This window comes from Dasypus novemcinctus, chromosome 10 (assembly GCF_030445035.2).
Source record: "Dasypus novemcinctus isolate mDasNov1 chromosome 10, mDasNov1.1.hap2, whole genome shotgun sequence".
Classification (NCBI taxonomy): Eukaryota; Metazoa; Chordata; class Mammalia; order Cingulata; family Dasypodidae; genus Dasypus; species Dasypus novemcinctus.
This window is the reverse complement of record NC_080682.1, coordinates 84,796,555-84,811,998: the sequence shown is the minus strand read 5'-3', so window position 1 is coordinate 84,811,998 and position 15,444 is coordinate 84,796,555. Positions and strand designations below refer to the sequence as shown.

The window sequence follows — 15,444 nt, the reverse complement described above, 5'->3', positions numbered from 1 at the left end:
ATAGAAATAAAGAGGATCCTAAGAGGATATGAAAAATTATATGACAAAAATTTCTTCTAGACAACCTAGGTGAAATGGACAAATTCCTAGGAATGCACTGTGGCAGTATGAAATTATTTTATGAATCCCAAATATAGAAAGCTAAGTTTTTAACTATTTAATCTATTCCTATGTATTTCTATGGGTGTGATACACTTTGATGCATTAAATTGTGTTGCAGGGCCTTTGATTAGATTACTTGATAAGATTGCTTTAGGGCTTTTGATTAGACTGTGCCAGTGAGGTGTGATTCAGGTTGAGTCTCTGCACCCTTGCTAGGCCTGATATAAACCCAGAGACACAGACATAGACAGACACAGGAAAAGGAAGCGGCCATTTTTGATCCTGCTATGTGAGAGAAGACTAGAAGATCATTTAAGCATGAAACCCCCAAGAGGCTGGGCCCATGGAGCAGCTCAAGAGGAGACGAACCCTGCTATATGCTTGATAGCTCACAGCTGAACTCAGGAAGAGAGTGGAGCAGCCAAGACTGATAGAGGAAGTCCGGAAAAAGACAAGCCCTAGGCCAGGTTTACCTTCATCCGCAGAAAGGCTGAGACCTCAGTGGAGATTGGTGTCCACCTTGCTTTGCCATGTGACTGGACAACAGGATGAACTGTAGCAGGCATTGGTGAGAAGGTACCTCTTATGGTGCCTTGGTCTGGACTTTTCATCACCTTGTAACTGTAAGCTTTTCCCCAAATAAATCCCCTTTATAAAAGGCAACCCATTTCTAGAACTTTGCATCAGCAGCCCTGTGGCAAACTAAAACACACACAAACAACCTACACTGACTCAGGAAGAAATACAAGACCTTAGCAAACCAATCACAAGTACAGAGATTTAATCAGTCATCAAAAATCTCCAGGATCAGATAGCTTCATAGGTGAATTCGACCAGTCTCTCCAAGAAGAATTAATACCAATCCTGCTCAAAATGTTCCAGAAATTTGAAGAAGAGGGAACACTATCTAAGTTATTTTATGAAGCCAGTTTGACCCTAATACCAAAGCCAGATAAAAATATTACAAGAGGGGGAGTGGATGTGGCTCAAGCAGTTGGGCACCTGCCTTCCACAAGAGGTCCTGGGTTCAGTTCCTAGTGCCTCCTAAAGAAGATGAGCAGATGCTGCCATGAGCAGATGCCAAAACAAGCAGATGCTGCAACGAGCAGACAACACAGCCAGTGGGGAGCAGATTTGGCTCAGGTGGTTGGGTTCTTGCCTCCCACATGCAAAGTTCCAGGTTTGGTTCCCCATGCCTCCTAGAGAAGAGAAGCAGACAGAGCGAGCAGACAGATGAGGGAACCCTCTTGTGGGGGGGGGGGGGGTTAAAAATAATTAAATACATAAATCAATCTTTAAAAAAAAGATTACAAGAAAAGAAAATTACAGACTGATGTCTTAATGAATATAGAAGCAAATATCTTAATAAAATATGTGCAAATTGAATGCAACAGTACATTAAAATAATTATATATCATGATCAAGTGGGCTTTATCCCAGGTATGCAAGGATGGTTTGAAACAAGAAAATCAATTAATGTAATATACCACATTAGCAAATTGAAAATTAGAAAAACCACATGATCATCTCGATTGATGCAGAAAAGGCATTTGACAAAATCTGTTGAAAGATAGGAATAGAATGAAAATTTTTCAACATGATACAAGGCATATATGAAAAAGACCACAGCCCACATCATACTCAATGGAGAAAGGCTGACAGCGTTCCCTCTAAGATCAGGATGCCCGTTGTCGCCACTGGTATTCAACACTGTGGTAAAAGTTCTAGCTAGAGCAATTAGGTAAAACAAGAAATAAAAGGCATCCAAATTGGAAAAGAAGTAAAATTCTCACTATTCACAGTGACATGATCCTACATTTAGAAAATTCAGGGAAGCAGACTTGGCCCAATGGATAGGGCGTCCGCCTACCACATGGGAGGTCCGCAGTTCAAACCCCGGGCCTCCTTGACCCATGTGCAGCTGTCCCATGCGCAGTGCTAATGCATGCAAGGAGTGCTGTGCCATGCAGGGGTGTCCCCCGCGTAGGGGAGCCCCACGCGTAAGGAGTGCGCTCTGCAAGGAGAGCCACCCAGCGCGAAAGAAAGTGCAGCCTGACCAGGAATGGCGCCGCCCACATGGAGAGCTGACACAGCAAGATGACGCAACAAAAAGAAACACAGATTCCTGGTGCTGCTGTTAAGGATAGAAGTGGTCACAGAAGAACACACAGCAAATGGACACAGAGAGCAGACAACTGGGGGTGGGTGGGGAGTGGAAGGGGAAAAAATAAATTAAAAAATCTTAATAAAAAAAATTCAGAAATATCTACAACAAATTACTAGAGCTAATAAACAAGTTCAGCAAAGTGGTAGGATACAAGATCAACATGCAAAAAAATCAGTAGTGTTTCTATACACTAGTAATGAACAATTTGAGGAGGAAATCAAGAAAAAAATTCCATTTACAATAGTTAACTAATAGAATCAAATATCTAGGAATTAATTTAACCAGGGATATAAAAGACCTGTACTCAGACAACTATGAAGCTAAAAGAAATCAAAGAAGACTTAAACAAATGGAAGGACATGCTATGTTCATGAACTGGAAGACTATCATTAAGATGTCAATTCTACCCAAATTGACTTACAGATTCAACACAGTGCCAATCAAAATTCCAACAGCCTATTTTACAGAAATAGAAAATTCAGTTACCCAATTTATTTAGAAGGGATAGGGGCCTCCTAAAAGAGAAATACATAATGGGAAGACTCACACTTCCTGCCCGTAAAGTATATTATAAAGCACAGTAGTCAAAAACAGCATGGTATTGGCATAAAGATAGATTTATTGATCAATGGAATTGAATGGAGAATTTGGAAAATAACTCTCACCATTATGGTCAGCTGATTTTTGACAAAACTACCAAGTTCACTCAACTGGTAGAGAACAGTATCTTCAACAAATGGTAGTGGGAGAACTGTATATCCACTCCTTATACAAAAACCAACTTAAAATGGATCAAAGACCTGAGCATAAAAGCCAGGACCATAAAACTCCTAGAATTTGAGCCAGCAACCCCACTATGAGGTATATACCAGAAGAACTGGGAGTAGGGACACAAACAGACATCTGCATACCAATGTTTATAGCAGCATTATTCACACTTGCCAAAAAAGGAAATAACTGAAGTGTCCATCAACTGATGAATGAATAAGGAAAATGTAGTGTATATATATACAATGGAATATTATTCAGCTATAAGAAGAATGAAGTTGTAAGGCATATGATAACATGGATGAACCTTGAGGACATTATGTTGAGTGAAGCAAGCCAGACACAAAAGGACAAATATTGTATGACTTCACTAATATGAACTAAATATAACGGGCAGAGTCATTGAGTTAATACCTAGGATATAGGTCACAGAAGATAGAACAAGGATAGAAAATGGGGAGCTGAGACTTAATTTGGGCAGAATTTGTAAAAAGTCTGTTTGTTAAGATTTGGAAATGGATGGAGGTGATGAAAGCACATTATAGTGATTGTAATTAGCAGCGCTAATATATGGATATGAGCGTATTGAAAGGGAAGGGTTAAGGTCATATATGTCACTAGAAGGAAAGCTAAAGGATGAAACATGAGAACATATAGCATAATGATGAGAATGGTTAATAGTAAAAAATAAGAATGTTTTTCTCTGAAACCGAATAAATATACGTTAACGATACACGATGTTAATAGGGTGATATTTGGGCAAAAATACAGTTAAAGCAAACTATGGACTGTAGGGAATAGTAATATAATAATGTTTTGTCAATTGTAAGAAAAAAAAAGAGCTATGCTAAGTGAAAGAAACCAGACACAAAGAACTATAGATGTTTGACTCCAAATTTAAATATAAGTAAAATTATAGAGATGGAATTAGATTAGCAGTTACATATGGCAGGGGAAGGATAGAATAAGGAATTGACTATGAAGGGAAGGTTTTTTCTTTTCGGAGTAATTAAAATGCTCTAATACTGATTACAGTGATGAAAGCACTTCTCTGTGATTATACCAAAACCTATTGATTCTTCACTTTAGATGGGCTGTATGCTTTATGAACTTGTTTCATTAAAATTGATAATATGTAAAAAAGACAGGGAAGCGGATGTGGCTCAAGTGATTGAGTTCCTGCCTACCAAACGGGAGGTCCCAGGTTTGGTTTCTGGTGCCTCCTAAAGAAGACAAGCAAGACAGCAAGCTGATGTGACAGGCTGGTGTGGCAAGCTGATACAACAACTTACACTACAAGAGACACAAGGAAGAAAACATAATGAGAAACTCAACAAAGCAGAGAGCGGAGGTGGCTCAAGTGATTAGGTGCCTCCTTCCCACATGGGAAACCCGTGATTTGGTTCCCAATGCTTCCTGAAAGAAAAGCACACAACGAACAGATACAGCAAATGCCAACGATGAGGGGATGGGGAGAAATAAATAAATAAATAAAATAAACTTTATAAAAGAAAAAAAAAAGAGAGATGTTAACAACCTGAAAGTCTATCCTCAGAAAAGATTTACTATGTAGAAGATAAAAAAGAATAAGGATTGACAACCAGCAAGATGGCTGCAGGGTAAGGAGCTCCTAGAGTCAGCCTGTGCTACAGGGCAATTAGTAATCACCCAGAGCTATCTAAAGGACCTGTTTGGGTAAGAGCATCCTGCAATATCATCAAAAGAATGGAAAGAGGAGACTGCCCATCTGCAGAGAAGATTCATAAGCAGAGCACTCCATACCCAGGAGGTCAGTGCCCATCCTCCACTGGCAGCACAAATTGCATCAGGAGCTATTCCATGGCTAGAATTGGGAGTTTCACTTCCCAGAAATGGGGGAGGAAGAGATGGTTGGGCACCAACTTCAGCTACTGATTACTAGATTCGGTTGGCTAAAGTATAATCCTAAGAACAGCTAAAGTTTGAACCTGTCCAAGTCAGAAAGAGGCCGGCAGCCACCATTATGGGGCAGACTGAAAATCACAGTGTTGGCAAGGACCAGCTTCTTCCCATCCAGATTGGATTGCAGCTCTAGCCTAAGCCCTAGCTCCATTTCCAGCAGAGAGGAAGCTGGGAGGACCTGTGCCAGCCTCTCTGGGAAATTACAGGCCATGCCAGAGGCCAGTGATCATCCTACTCTGGTGGCACAAGCTGCCATAGGAGCTCTTCTGTGGATGGAGTTGGAAGTTCCATTTCCCGAAAACAGGGGAGAAAGAGATGGTTGGGCATCAGCTCAGCTATTGATTAATGGATTCGGCGGCCTAAAGTATAACCCTATGAACAGCTAAAGTTTGAACCTATCCAAGTCGGAAAGAGGCCAGTAGCCACCATTTTGACTCTGCCCCTGGCATGAGGGGAAGCTGGGGCTGATTGAAAATCAGAGTGATGGTAGGGACTGGCTTCTTTCCACCCAGATCGGACTGTAGCCCTAGCATAGGCTGCAGCCCCACCTTTGGCAGGGAGGAAGCTATGGGGCCTGCACCAACCTCTCCAGGTAACTGCAGATACATTTGGCTTGCACAGACTGAATAGTCAGAAGTCTACTGGTGCAACTGTGGTCGTTTTGGACCCATACAGCATATTGCTGCCCATATCTGCAACTCCATCCCTGCCCTAGGCAGGGTAGAAAGGGACGTGATGCTTCATCAGTTTCTCCAGGCAACTGCAGATGATCTTAGCCTGCATGACTTGGCTTATTCTGCACAGCTATGGCTCTGTCCCTAACCCTGGCAAAGGAGAAATGTGGGAGATGCTTCATCAGTCCCAGGGGCAATGTGGGCAGCTTCGGCCTCCACAGCTTATAGCGGCAACTACATCCTTGGTGCCTATTACACAACAGCAAGGGAGAAAGGGTAAGAAAGCCCTAAGCTAAATAGAGAAACTGCACCCGGAATAAATACATCTAGTAAACCAGATGCCAAGATACCAACAAAAAACTACAATCCATACCAAGAAACAGGAAGATAGGGCCAACTTAAAGGAACAGGATAGGCCTCCAGATGACATAAAGGAGTTGAGACAACTAATCATAGATGTTCAAACAGATGTCTTTAATAAATTCAATGAGATGGCTAAAGAGATTAAGGATATTAAGAAGACATTGGATGAGCACAAAGAATTTGAAAGCATACATAGAAAAATCTTATGGGAATTAAAGACGCAATAAATGAAATAAAAAATATACAAGTCATATAATAGCAGATTTAAAGAGGCAGAAGAAAGGATTGGTGAGCTTGAAAACATGGTCTCCAAAAGTGAACATACAAAAGAACAGATGGAGAAAAGAATGGAAAAAATTGAACAAGGTCTCAGGGAACTAAATGACAGAAAGAGATGTGCAAACATACATGACATGGGTGTTCCAGAAGGAGAAGAGAAGGGAAAAGGGGCAGAAGGAATATTTGAAGAAATAATGGTAGAAAATTTCCCTATCCTATTGAAGGACATAGATGTCCATGTCCAAGAAGGACAATGTACTCCCACCTGAATAAATCAGATAAATCCAAGACACATACTAAAGAGAATGTCAAATGCCAAAGACAAAGAGAATTCTGAGAGCAGCAAGAGAAAAGCAATGCATAACATATAATTAATACTCAATAAGATTAAGTGCCGATTTCTCCTCAGAAACCATGGAGGCAAGAAGACAGTGGTATGATATATTTAAGATACTTCAAGGGAAAATCTCCCAGCCAAGAATCTTATATCTGGCAAGACTGCCTTTCAAAAGTGAGGGTGAAGTGTAGAACATTCACAGATAAATGGAAACTGAAAGAATGTATAACAAAGAGACTGGCATTGCATTGTACAGTCTGAAAAGACAAGACCAGAGAGAAAAGTTTGGAAGAGAGTCTAGGCATGAGGATTATATCAGTAAAAGTAAATAGACATCTCAAAAGAGTGGTGAAAATAAAATATGACAGATGTGGCAGTCTGGCACTGTTTATAAATTCCAAAAATAGATATTGGATTGTGTTTGTAAACTGTTCTGTTCCTCTGGGTGTATTAGATTGTATTAGGTTGAGAGGTTTCACTTTTACTTTATTAAATTATGAATAAGGCTTTGATTCACCCCATGAAAGGTTGGGTGTTGAGCCCCCACCCCCTTGGTGGGTGGGGATGCACAGAGAAAATGACACAGAAGAAGAGAGACAAACCCTTATGCCAGCCTACAGCTGATATCAGAAGGAGCTGGGACCATGGAGCCTTAGGAGGAAGAGGAAGGCTGAACCCTCGCAGACTCTGGCAGCCATCTTGCTCCAACACGTGGCAACAGGCTTTGGTGAGAGAATTAACTTACACTTTATGGCCTTGTTACTATAAGCTTCTACCCCAAATAAATACCCTTTATCAAAGCCAACAGATTTCTGGTATTTTGCATCAGCACCCCTTTGGCTGACTAATACAACAGATAAAACCCAAAGGTCAAAATGGGTGAAATTAGAACCACCTTTATAGTAATAACATTGAATGTTACTGGATTAAATGCTCTAATCAAAAGGCACAGATCAGCAGAATGGGTAAGAAATTATTAGCCATGTATATGCTATCTGCAAGAGACTCACCTTAGACCCAAGGATACCAATATATTGAAAGGAAAAGGCTAGAAAAAGACATTCCATGCATGCAGTAACAATAGCAACAACAACAACGACGACAACAAAAGCTGGACATTGCCATCCCAGGATCCACAGGATGGAGGAATAAAATATAGATTTGAGTGGACTTACTGGTATTCTACTATAGAACTATTGTGACTCTAGTAATGGAAGAAACTGCATCATTGACATGGAGACAGTGGTCACGGGAGTTGCTGAGGGCAGGGAGAGGGAAGAAGAGGTGCCATACAGAGGCATTTTCAGGACTTGGAATTGTCCTGAATGATATTGCAGGGACAGATGCTGGACATTTTATATCCTGCCATAACCCACTGAATGGACTGGGGGAGGGTGTGAACTACAATGTAAACTATAACCCATGTGGTGCAGCGGTGCTCCAAAATGTATTCACCAAATGCACTGAATGAGCCACACTGATGAAAGAAGTTATTGATGTGGAGGAGTGGGGGTGGGGGTGAGGGGTATGGGAACCTCTTATATTTTTTAACATTTTGTGTGATCTAGCTATCTTTAATAAAAAAGACAATAAAAAAGATATCTAATTAAAAAAAGCTGGAGTAGCTGTACTTATATGAAATAGACTTTAAAAGACCCTAATAATGTTCAAACTGAGGAGGTGGTCAGAGAAAATTCCATTTACAATAGCAATTAAAAGAATCAAATATTTAGGAATAAACTTAACTATGGATGTAAAGTACTTGTATTCCCGAAAACTATAATGCATTGTTAAAAGAAATCAAGAAAGACCTATATAATTGGAAGAACATTCCATGCTGATGAATTGGAAGATTAAATATCATTTAGATGTCAATTCTACCCAAATTGATATACAGATTCAAAGCAATCCCAATGAAAATTTCACCAGCATTTTAAAAATAAATGGAAAACACAATTATCAACCTTGTTTGGAAGGGTAAGGAGTCCTGAACAGCTAGAAACATCTTAAAAAGGAAAAGTGAAGTTGGAGGAGTCTCATTTCTGGACTTGAAATCATATTAGCTAGCTACAGTGATAAAAACAGCATGGTGGTGGTGGACTTAGCCCAGTGGTTAGGGCATCCGTCTACCACATGGGAGGTCCACGGTTCAAACCCTGGGCCTCCTTGACCTGTGTGGAGCTGGCCCATGCGGAGTGCTGATGTGCGCATGCAGTGCTGATATGCGCAAGGAGTGCCATGCCACGCAGGGGTGTCCCCCGCGTAGGGGAGCCCCAAGTACAAGGAGTGTGCCCCATAAGGAGAGCCGCCCAGCATGAAAGAAAGTGCGGCCTGCCCAGGAATGGCGCCGCACACATGGAGAGCTGACACAACAAGATGATGCAACAGGAAGAAACACAGATTCCCGTGCCGCTGACAACAACAGAAGTGGACAAAGAAGATGCAGCAAAAAAAAAACCAAAACAAAAAACAGACACAGAGAACAGACAACTGGCATGGGGGGGGGAGGAAGGGGAGAGAAATAAATAAATAAATCTTTAGAAAAACTCAGCATGGTATTGTCTTGAAGAATATACAAGAAATTGATAATAACACTGGTTGCCTCTAGGGAGGGGAAATGAGTGGTGGGAGAAAGGGTGGGAAAATGACTATATACTGCTTGAAATTTGAACAAATAAATGTATTATCTAATAAAAATGAACACCATTAAATAAGTCTACTAGCAATTGTAAAAAATACAATTAGTAGAACTTAGTAGAAAATGATCAAAGGCAAGTCACAGAAGAAATACAAATGATATATAAACATTTGAAAAGATGATCAACCTTACAGACCAAAGTAAATGAAATCAATGAGATTTTAGTTTTTATCTATTAGACTGACAAACGTTACAAATTATAATATCCAGTTTGGTTACAGTGTAAGGCACTAGGAACTCTCAAACACTGTTAGTAAGAATATAATTTGTTAGAGTCTTTTTGAAGAACAATTTGGCAATTATCAATTAAAATAAAAACTATTGATCCATTTTTCCAACTTCTAGAAATTTATCTTACAGAAACAATCCCACAAACATGCACTGATACATGTATAAAGATGTCTCCTTCAAACACTTTTTATCAGCTACAAATTGGAAAAGATGTACCTGTCTTTCAATGGGGTATTAGTTAATTAAATGGTAGTATATCAATAAAATGGAATACTACACAGCTTTTTAAAAAGGATGAGGAGGATCTACATAAATTGGTTGGAAAATATGTTCAAGATATGTTATGTAAAAAAAGCAAGTTGCAAAATCATGTAGGTATAATATGTAATATTACTTTTCAAAAACCTAATAGCTTAATATTTGAGAGGTTACTATGTGCCAACACTGTTCTAATTGCTTTACATATATAACTTATTTAACCCTCATAACAACCCAAACTATATATATATATAAAGAAGTTTTATATATATATATATATAAATTATTTAGAGAAATATATACCAAATTGTTAAAATTAATAATAGTTATCTCTGGGGAGTTGGGAACATAGGGATTTTAACATCTTTATGAAGTGTTTGAATTTGGTAAAATATATTATTTTTGGAGTAAGAAAAAATGAGAAAGAGATTTTTAAAAGTTAAAGAGATTGTTGGTGAAAAAGCCTTATTGGTCCATATCCACAGATTTCACTCTCTAATGTACATGGCAAGAAAGTGTCTGGTGCCTGTCACTTGTGTTTCTGGCCTCAAACTTCTGGTTTTCTCCCTTTAGGCGTGGTATAAATAGGGTTAATTGGAAAAACTATATACCTTTCATGTTAAAGAAATTGAAAAGATTGGGAAGAATGCAAGTATAATTTGATGTAATTGTAAATTACAGAAAAATTATGAATATTCTCCTATGTTATATTTAGTGGTTTAATGGAAATTTACAACACAGTTCACAGGCTCTATCATTTCAGAGACATTGTTATTTTAAAGAACAACCCTCTAAAAAGGCTTCCATTTGCATATTTGAAAATAAATTCTCTATATTTTCCCACAAAGAGTCTGTGCAAACTTTATGAAACCCTTGAGCAGAGGGAAAGGTGGTCCCCCTAATACAGTCTTCATTTAGCAGGAGTCTTTTAGATGAAGGTCCAACCAGAACATTGTATATAGATAATAGTTCATGCCTTTCTCAACAGACTCTATTTTATACATGAATGCAATGAGAATCAAAATCTGTAATCTTCCACCTCAACGCTGTCTGGTCAGTTCCAAGGTGGAGTGAGGCTTGCAGACAGGATACTGGAGGCCACCCAACTCTCATTAGTGAAGGGTGCAGAAGTGGAGGTGTGGGTAGGGAATGCTCTCCACTGAGCTCACGGTAGCGAAGATTAGGATACCAAGGATAGCAGGGTTTGCTACAACAGTAGCTAAGACCCTGACATTGGGCAAAAGATCTCCTGACATGGTTGGCAAAGCCCAGTCTAGGGCCTGCCCTCTGTGACATCCAGTTTGGGTGGGTGCATCCCCTTCTACATGCTCTGGGGCCCCTTTCCTTTTGCTGCCGTCTTTGAGGGATAATGATGCCTTGCTCAGTAACTAGTACAGTGATGGGCGCAGAAAAGTGTTCAATAAATGTTTGTTGAATAAATTAATGCCCTCAGTTTGATTGGATGAGTTATGCAGAAAGGACGGAGTATTCTGGGGAGTGCTCACAGACACGGGCTCTGTGTGTGCATGTGGGATACCTCAGGCTGAAAACTTCAACTCCCCTGATCTGGATTGTAAGAGCAAGCAGCAGCAGCAGCCGCCACTGCAATTTGAGCATTAAAAAGAAGAGTTCTATCACTTTTAATGTTCTGTGTTCACCTGACACTGCCTCTGCCTATAGTCCACCAGGCAGATGTACTTTGGAACTTTCCACAGAAGGCTACTTTCTCAGCTCAGAGACATTCTGTGGCCCTGAAGGAGCCACCGCCAGGGTGCATGTGAGGAGGCCCCAGAAAATTAGTCTATGCATGAGGAATGTGTCTGTCTGCTAAGAGTCAAAACAGTTGCGGATTAAGACTAGCCTAGAGAGAATAATTTCTTTGGGTTTTGACAATATTACCTGATGTTTTGTTACATCCAAAACGAACCAACGGGGCTTCCAACCTTTCAGCAAAGCTCCTCTTTTGTAAAGTGTTCCTTCAAAGGACCTAGAAGAAAAGCAATTATGAGAGGACAGGTAATTTTAATTTTCCATAAAAAGTGCAGTAAAGAGGCTGTCTGGGGAAGTGGATATGGCTCAACTGATAGAACATCTGCCCACCATATAGGAAGTCCAGGGTTCAAACCTAGGGCCTCCTGGCCCATGTGGTGAGCTGGCCCACACGCTGTGCTGCCATATGCAAGGAGTGCCATGCCACGCAGGGGTGTCCTTTGCATAGGGGTGCCCCATGCACAAGGAGTGTGCCCCGAAAGGAAAGCCACCCTGCACGAAAAGTGCAGCCCGCCCAGGAGTGGCACTGTACACACGGAGAGCTGATGCAGCAAGATGACTCAACAAAAAGAGACACAGCTTCCTGTGCCGCCTGATGAGAATGCAAGCGGACACAGAAGAACACACAGCGAATGGACACAAGAGAACAGAAAATGGGTGTGGAGTAAACAAAAAAATAAATCTTAAAAAAAAAAAGAGGCCATCTGTTATCTTTGTTTGCCAAGTCCCTATTTCCCACAGGTGATCCAAGTTCTCCCTGGGGTTTTCCTACTAGGTGTTCGGAAAAAGACTGCCTCTTTCTGCAGGAATTACTAAACTTGTGAGGTTGTAGCTGTGTTATTTTTGTGTCATATTGGGACTGGAGCAACACAGGAGAAAGGAGAGCTGGGAAACAGACAGAAGCCTGAAGATATTATGTGAACTCTCAGATCCAGAACCATCTGCAATTAGCATACCCTTGGCCTTTCCATTTTATGTGAGTAAATTCCTTTATGCTTCAGCTCAATGTCTGTAACTGAAAAAGGCTAACAGATTTCCTCAAATATCTGGCAGACATGAGATAATGCCAATTAGGACTGTTGATCTAAAATAATTACAACCTCGGGCATTATTTTTACTTGTAATTTTAATTATTCCTCTTTCAAGAACCATCTAAAGTAGTTAAAAGAAAAAAGTGGAAAAAGAAAATGGAAGGCAAATCCATTTCAACTTTGCAAAAGGGTGAATTGCACAAGACTGGCTTATTGAAGGGCCTGTGGTTTAGCCTGAGGCAGAGTTGGGAGGGCCTTTCCACCACCCAGCAGGGCTCAACATGTCACCTGTTTTCATCATTCTTGGATGTGTACTGGTTATACAGTGTGGCAGCTCTCCGGTCCACGCCATTGGATGGGGAGAAGCTGGCATTCTGCTCTTCCCCCATGCTGCTCTCTGGGAGGTGCAATAGAGACCTCTTTTGATGGGAAGGTAGGTTGGTAGACACATTTCCTGGGGAGTCCGAAGGATGTCTCTGGTGCTGGGAAAGACAGAATAGGGAGTAGGACAGTTTTACAAAGACTTTAAGAAACTGATCCAATAATTTCATTTCTAGAAATTTATCTCAAGAAAAAACTGGATCAATGAGCAAAGATGTTTGTACAAAAATATTTATCCTGGAGTTGTTTATAATAGTAAAAAACGGGAAACAATGTATTATTAGGAGATTGGTAAAGAGGATTACGGCATTTCCATCTGATGGAATTCTAGACAGTCATTAAAAATGATGCTTATTTATATACTGTGACAACTGGGAGAATGTGTATGATACATATTAAGTAAAAAATAAAGCAGGCTTAAAAGAGTATATATAGTAAATCCATTTTATGTAAAATTACATGTATATAGAATGATAAGTTTGACAGCACAGTGGTTTGTTTTTTAGGTTGTAAGTTATGGGGATATTCACCTTTTTAATAACTTTCCATGTATTGTCTTATTTTTAAAAAAGTATATTTCACTTTCATAACCAGAAAAAATTAATATCTTATTTTTCTGAGAAACAAAGCATTAAGGCATTGCCTACCTGTGGCCTGATATTGCCATGTGAAGGCAAGAGGCTCCCTGAGGATCCCTTCTAACCAAGTCAAAGGTTTCTTTCTAAACCCCATTCTTTTTGACCTCTCCTTTTTCCTGAAATGCCCTTCATAATGCTCATCTGTCCTAATTTTCCATCTGCCACATCTGGAGCCAATTTGATGTGGGTTTGAATGGTGGTGCTTAACAGTTACTAGCTGTGTGATGTCTCTGTACCAGATCCTTCACTGTGGGTTAAACAGAATGCTAATATAGGTATGGTTCTAAGCATAAATATTATGTGCTTGATAAATGTTTTATAAATCAGAAACAAAAAAGGTTGTGAGAGAGAAAACAATATCTGGTTTTAAAGTATATTTATGTTCTTTTTTTTGTTGTTAAAAAGTGTTTTAATTATCAAAAGTTATTCTCTGCTTTAACAGCAAAGTTGTTGATTTACAACAAATTGCTTTCTTAAATCAGAAACAGAAAAGTTGTGAGCAACAGAAAGCAGCATATTTGTTTTAAAGTATTTTTATTTTCTTCCTTATTTCTCTGGAGCAAACAGTCTTGGTATACCCTTCCTCCCTCATGTGGTAGAAGATCAGTTGAAACCGCAGAGGCACTGAGACAGAAAAGAACCCAGTAATTTCCCCTGGATATGGGGTCCTGAAATGTAAGTATGATGTCACTATGGTAAAGTAAGACACTCAGTAAGGATTCAGTCACTTTGAATTTTCTGCCCTGGCCCTGCAGGGCATGACCCCTTCCTTCTGTCCCACCCTTTGAATATAAACCCACTAGGATCCTGTAACCTATGTAAATGGGCCCCACCTGACCTAGTAGCCTCAAAAAGCTCAAAAGTAGCTTCTACAGGGGCTTTGTCAACTTACATGGTCTGCTCTTGGCTCTTCCTTAAGGTCCACTTTTACCCTTTCCCACAGCTGTTGCCATTTCTCAGGGGTTTGATTCAATTTATGCTCCAATCTTTCAATTTCCTGCAAAGTAATGCAAAGGACTTGTCTGACATCAGTATTTCATAGAAACCAGGATGTGCCTAAGAGCCACAACTCCTTTGTACTGAGCCCAGATGAACAGGACAGCCAGAGAGCAACTAAAGAAAGTGGTAAAACATGGGGCCCTGAGAGGTCCCCTAAGCCAGGAATAACAGTGGGAACTCTAGCTGGTGTGATATACTGTGACGATGATTTATTAGGATCTGTAACCAAGACTTTTAATACAGAATGGTTTAAATAGGCAAAGATGAAATACATATCTCAAACACCATAACTCTTGGGCAGCCCATGGGAAATCTGATGGTCACTGCAAAGGGTCAAGCACTGGGCCCTGTGTTCAACTCCTAACAACTGAGGCAGATGAAAAGTCTGCCCTTGTCAGAGGAACCCCTTAACTTTGGTGACTCAAACCAGAAATGGAAAGAATGAAACATGAAGTGTCCGAGGAAATGGATTTTCCTTCTGATAGAGAAACTGGAGATCTGAGTGGCTGCCTCTGTAGCAGTGCTATCACTGAAGCATGTGCCTCCTGATTGGAAAATCAGAGGGAGAAGACTCTTCAGGAGCTGTCTGGCCTATATCAGGGTTCAAACTCTTTCCTCGGGGATGCTGCTTTCATTAGAGTGGCCACTGCAAGGACTGGCTCTACTCCAGAATATTCCTTGCAGAAAATGGTTTGCAACACTCCCACCATGCCATAGCTACCCATACTTTTGACCAGAAGAAGTAAAATACACACGAAAGACACAGCCCAGCCTGACTCAGGTTTCTTGGGCAGCTGTAACAGGTTG

The 15,444-nt window shown here is 40.2% G+C and overlaps 1 protein-coding gene across 5 annotated transcripts in view; it reads right to left on the bottom strand.

Annotated features, from left to right (window-relative positions):
- The window catches only part of SBF2 (SET binding factor 2), a 685,940-nt gene that overhangs the window by 7,633 nt on the left and 662,863 nt on the right, over positions 1 to 15,444 (bottom strand). For all 5 annotated transcript variants that reach the window (XM_058305757.2, XM_058305758.1, XM_058305761.1 and 2 more), the window contains 3 exons: positions 14,531 to 14,635; positions 12,908 to 13,101; positions 11,718 to 11,805 (listed from right to left, as the gene is read on the bottom strand). In XM_058305757.2, the coding sequence (XP_058161740.1) occupies positions 11,718 to 11,805; positions 12,908 to 13,101; positions 14,531 to 14,635 (387 nt within the window). The remainder of the gene's footprint in view (positions 1 to 11,717; positions 11,806 to 12,907; positions 13,102 to 14,530; positions 14,636 to 15,444) is intronic.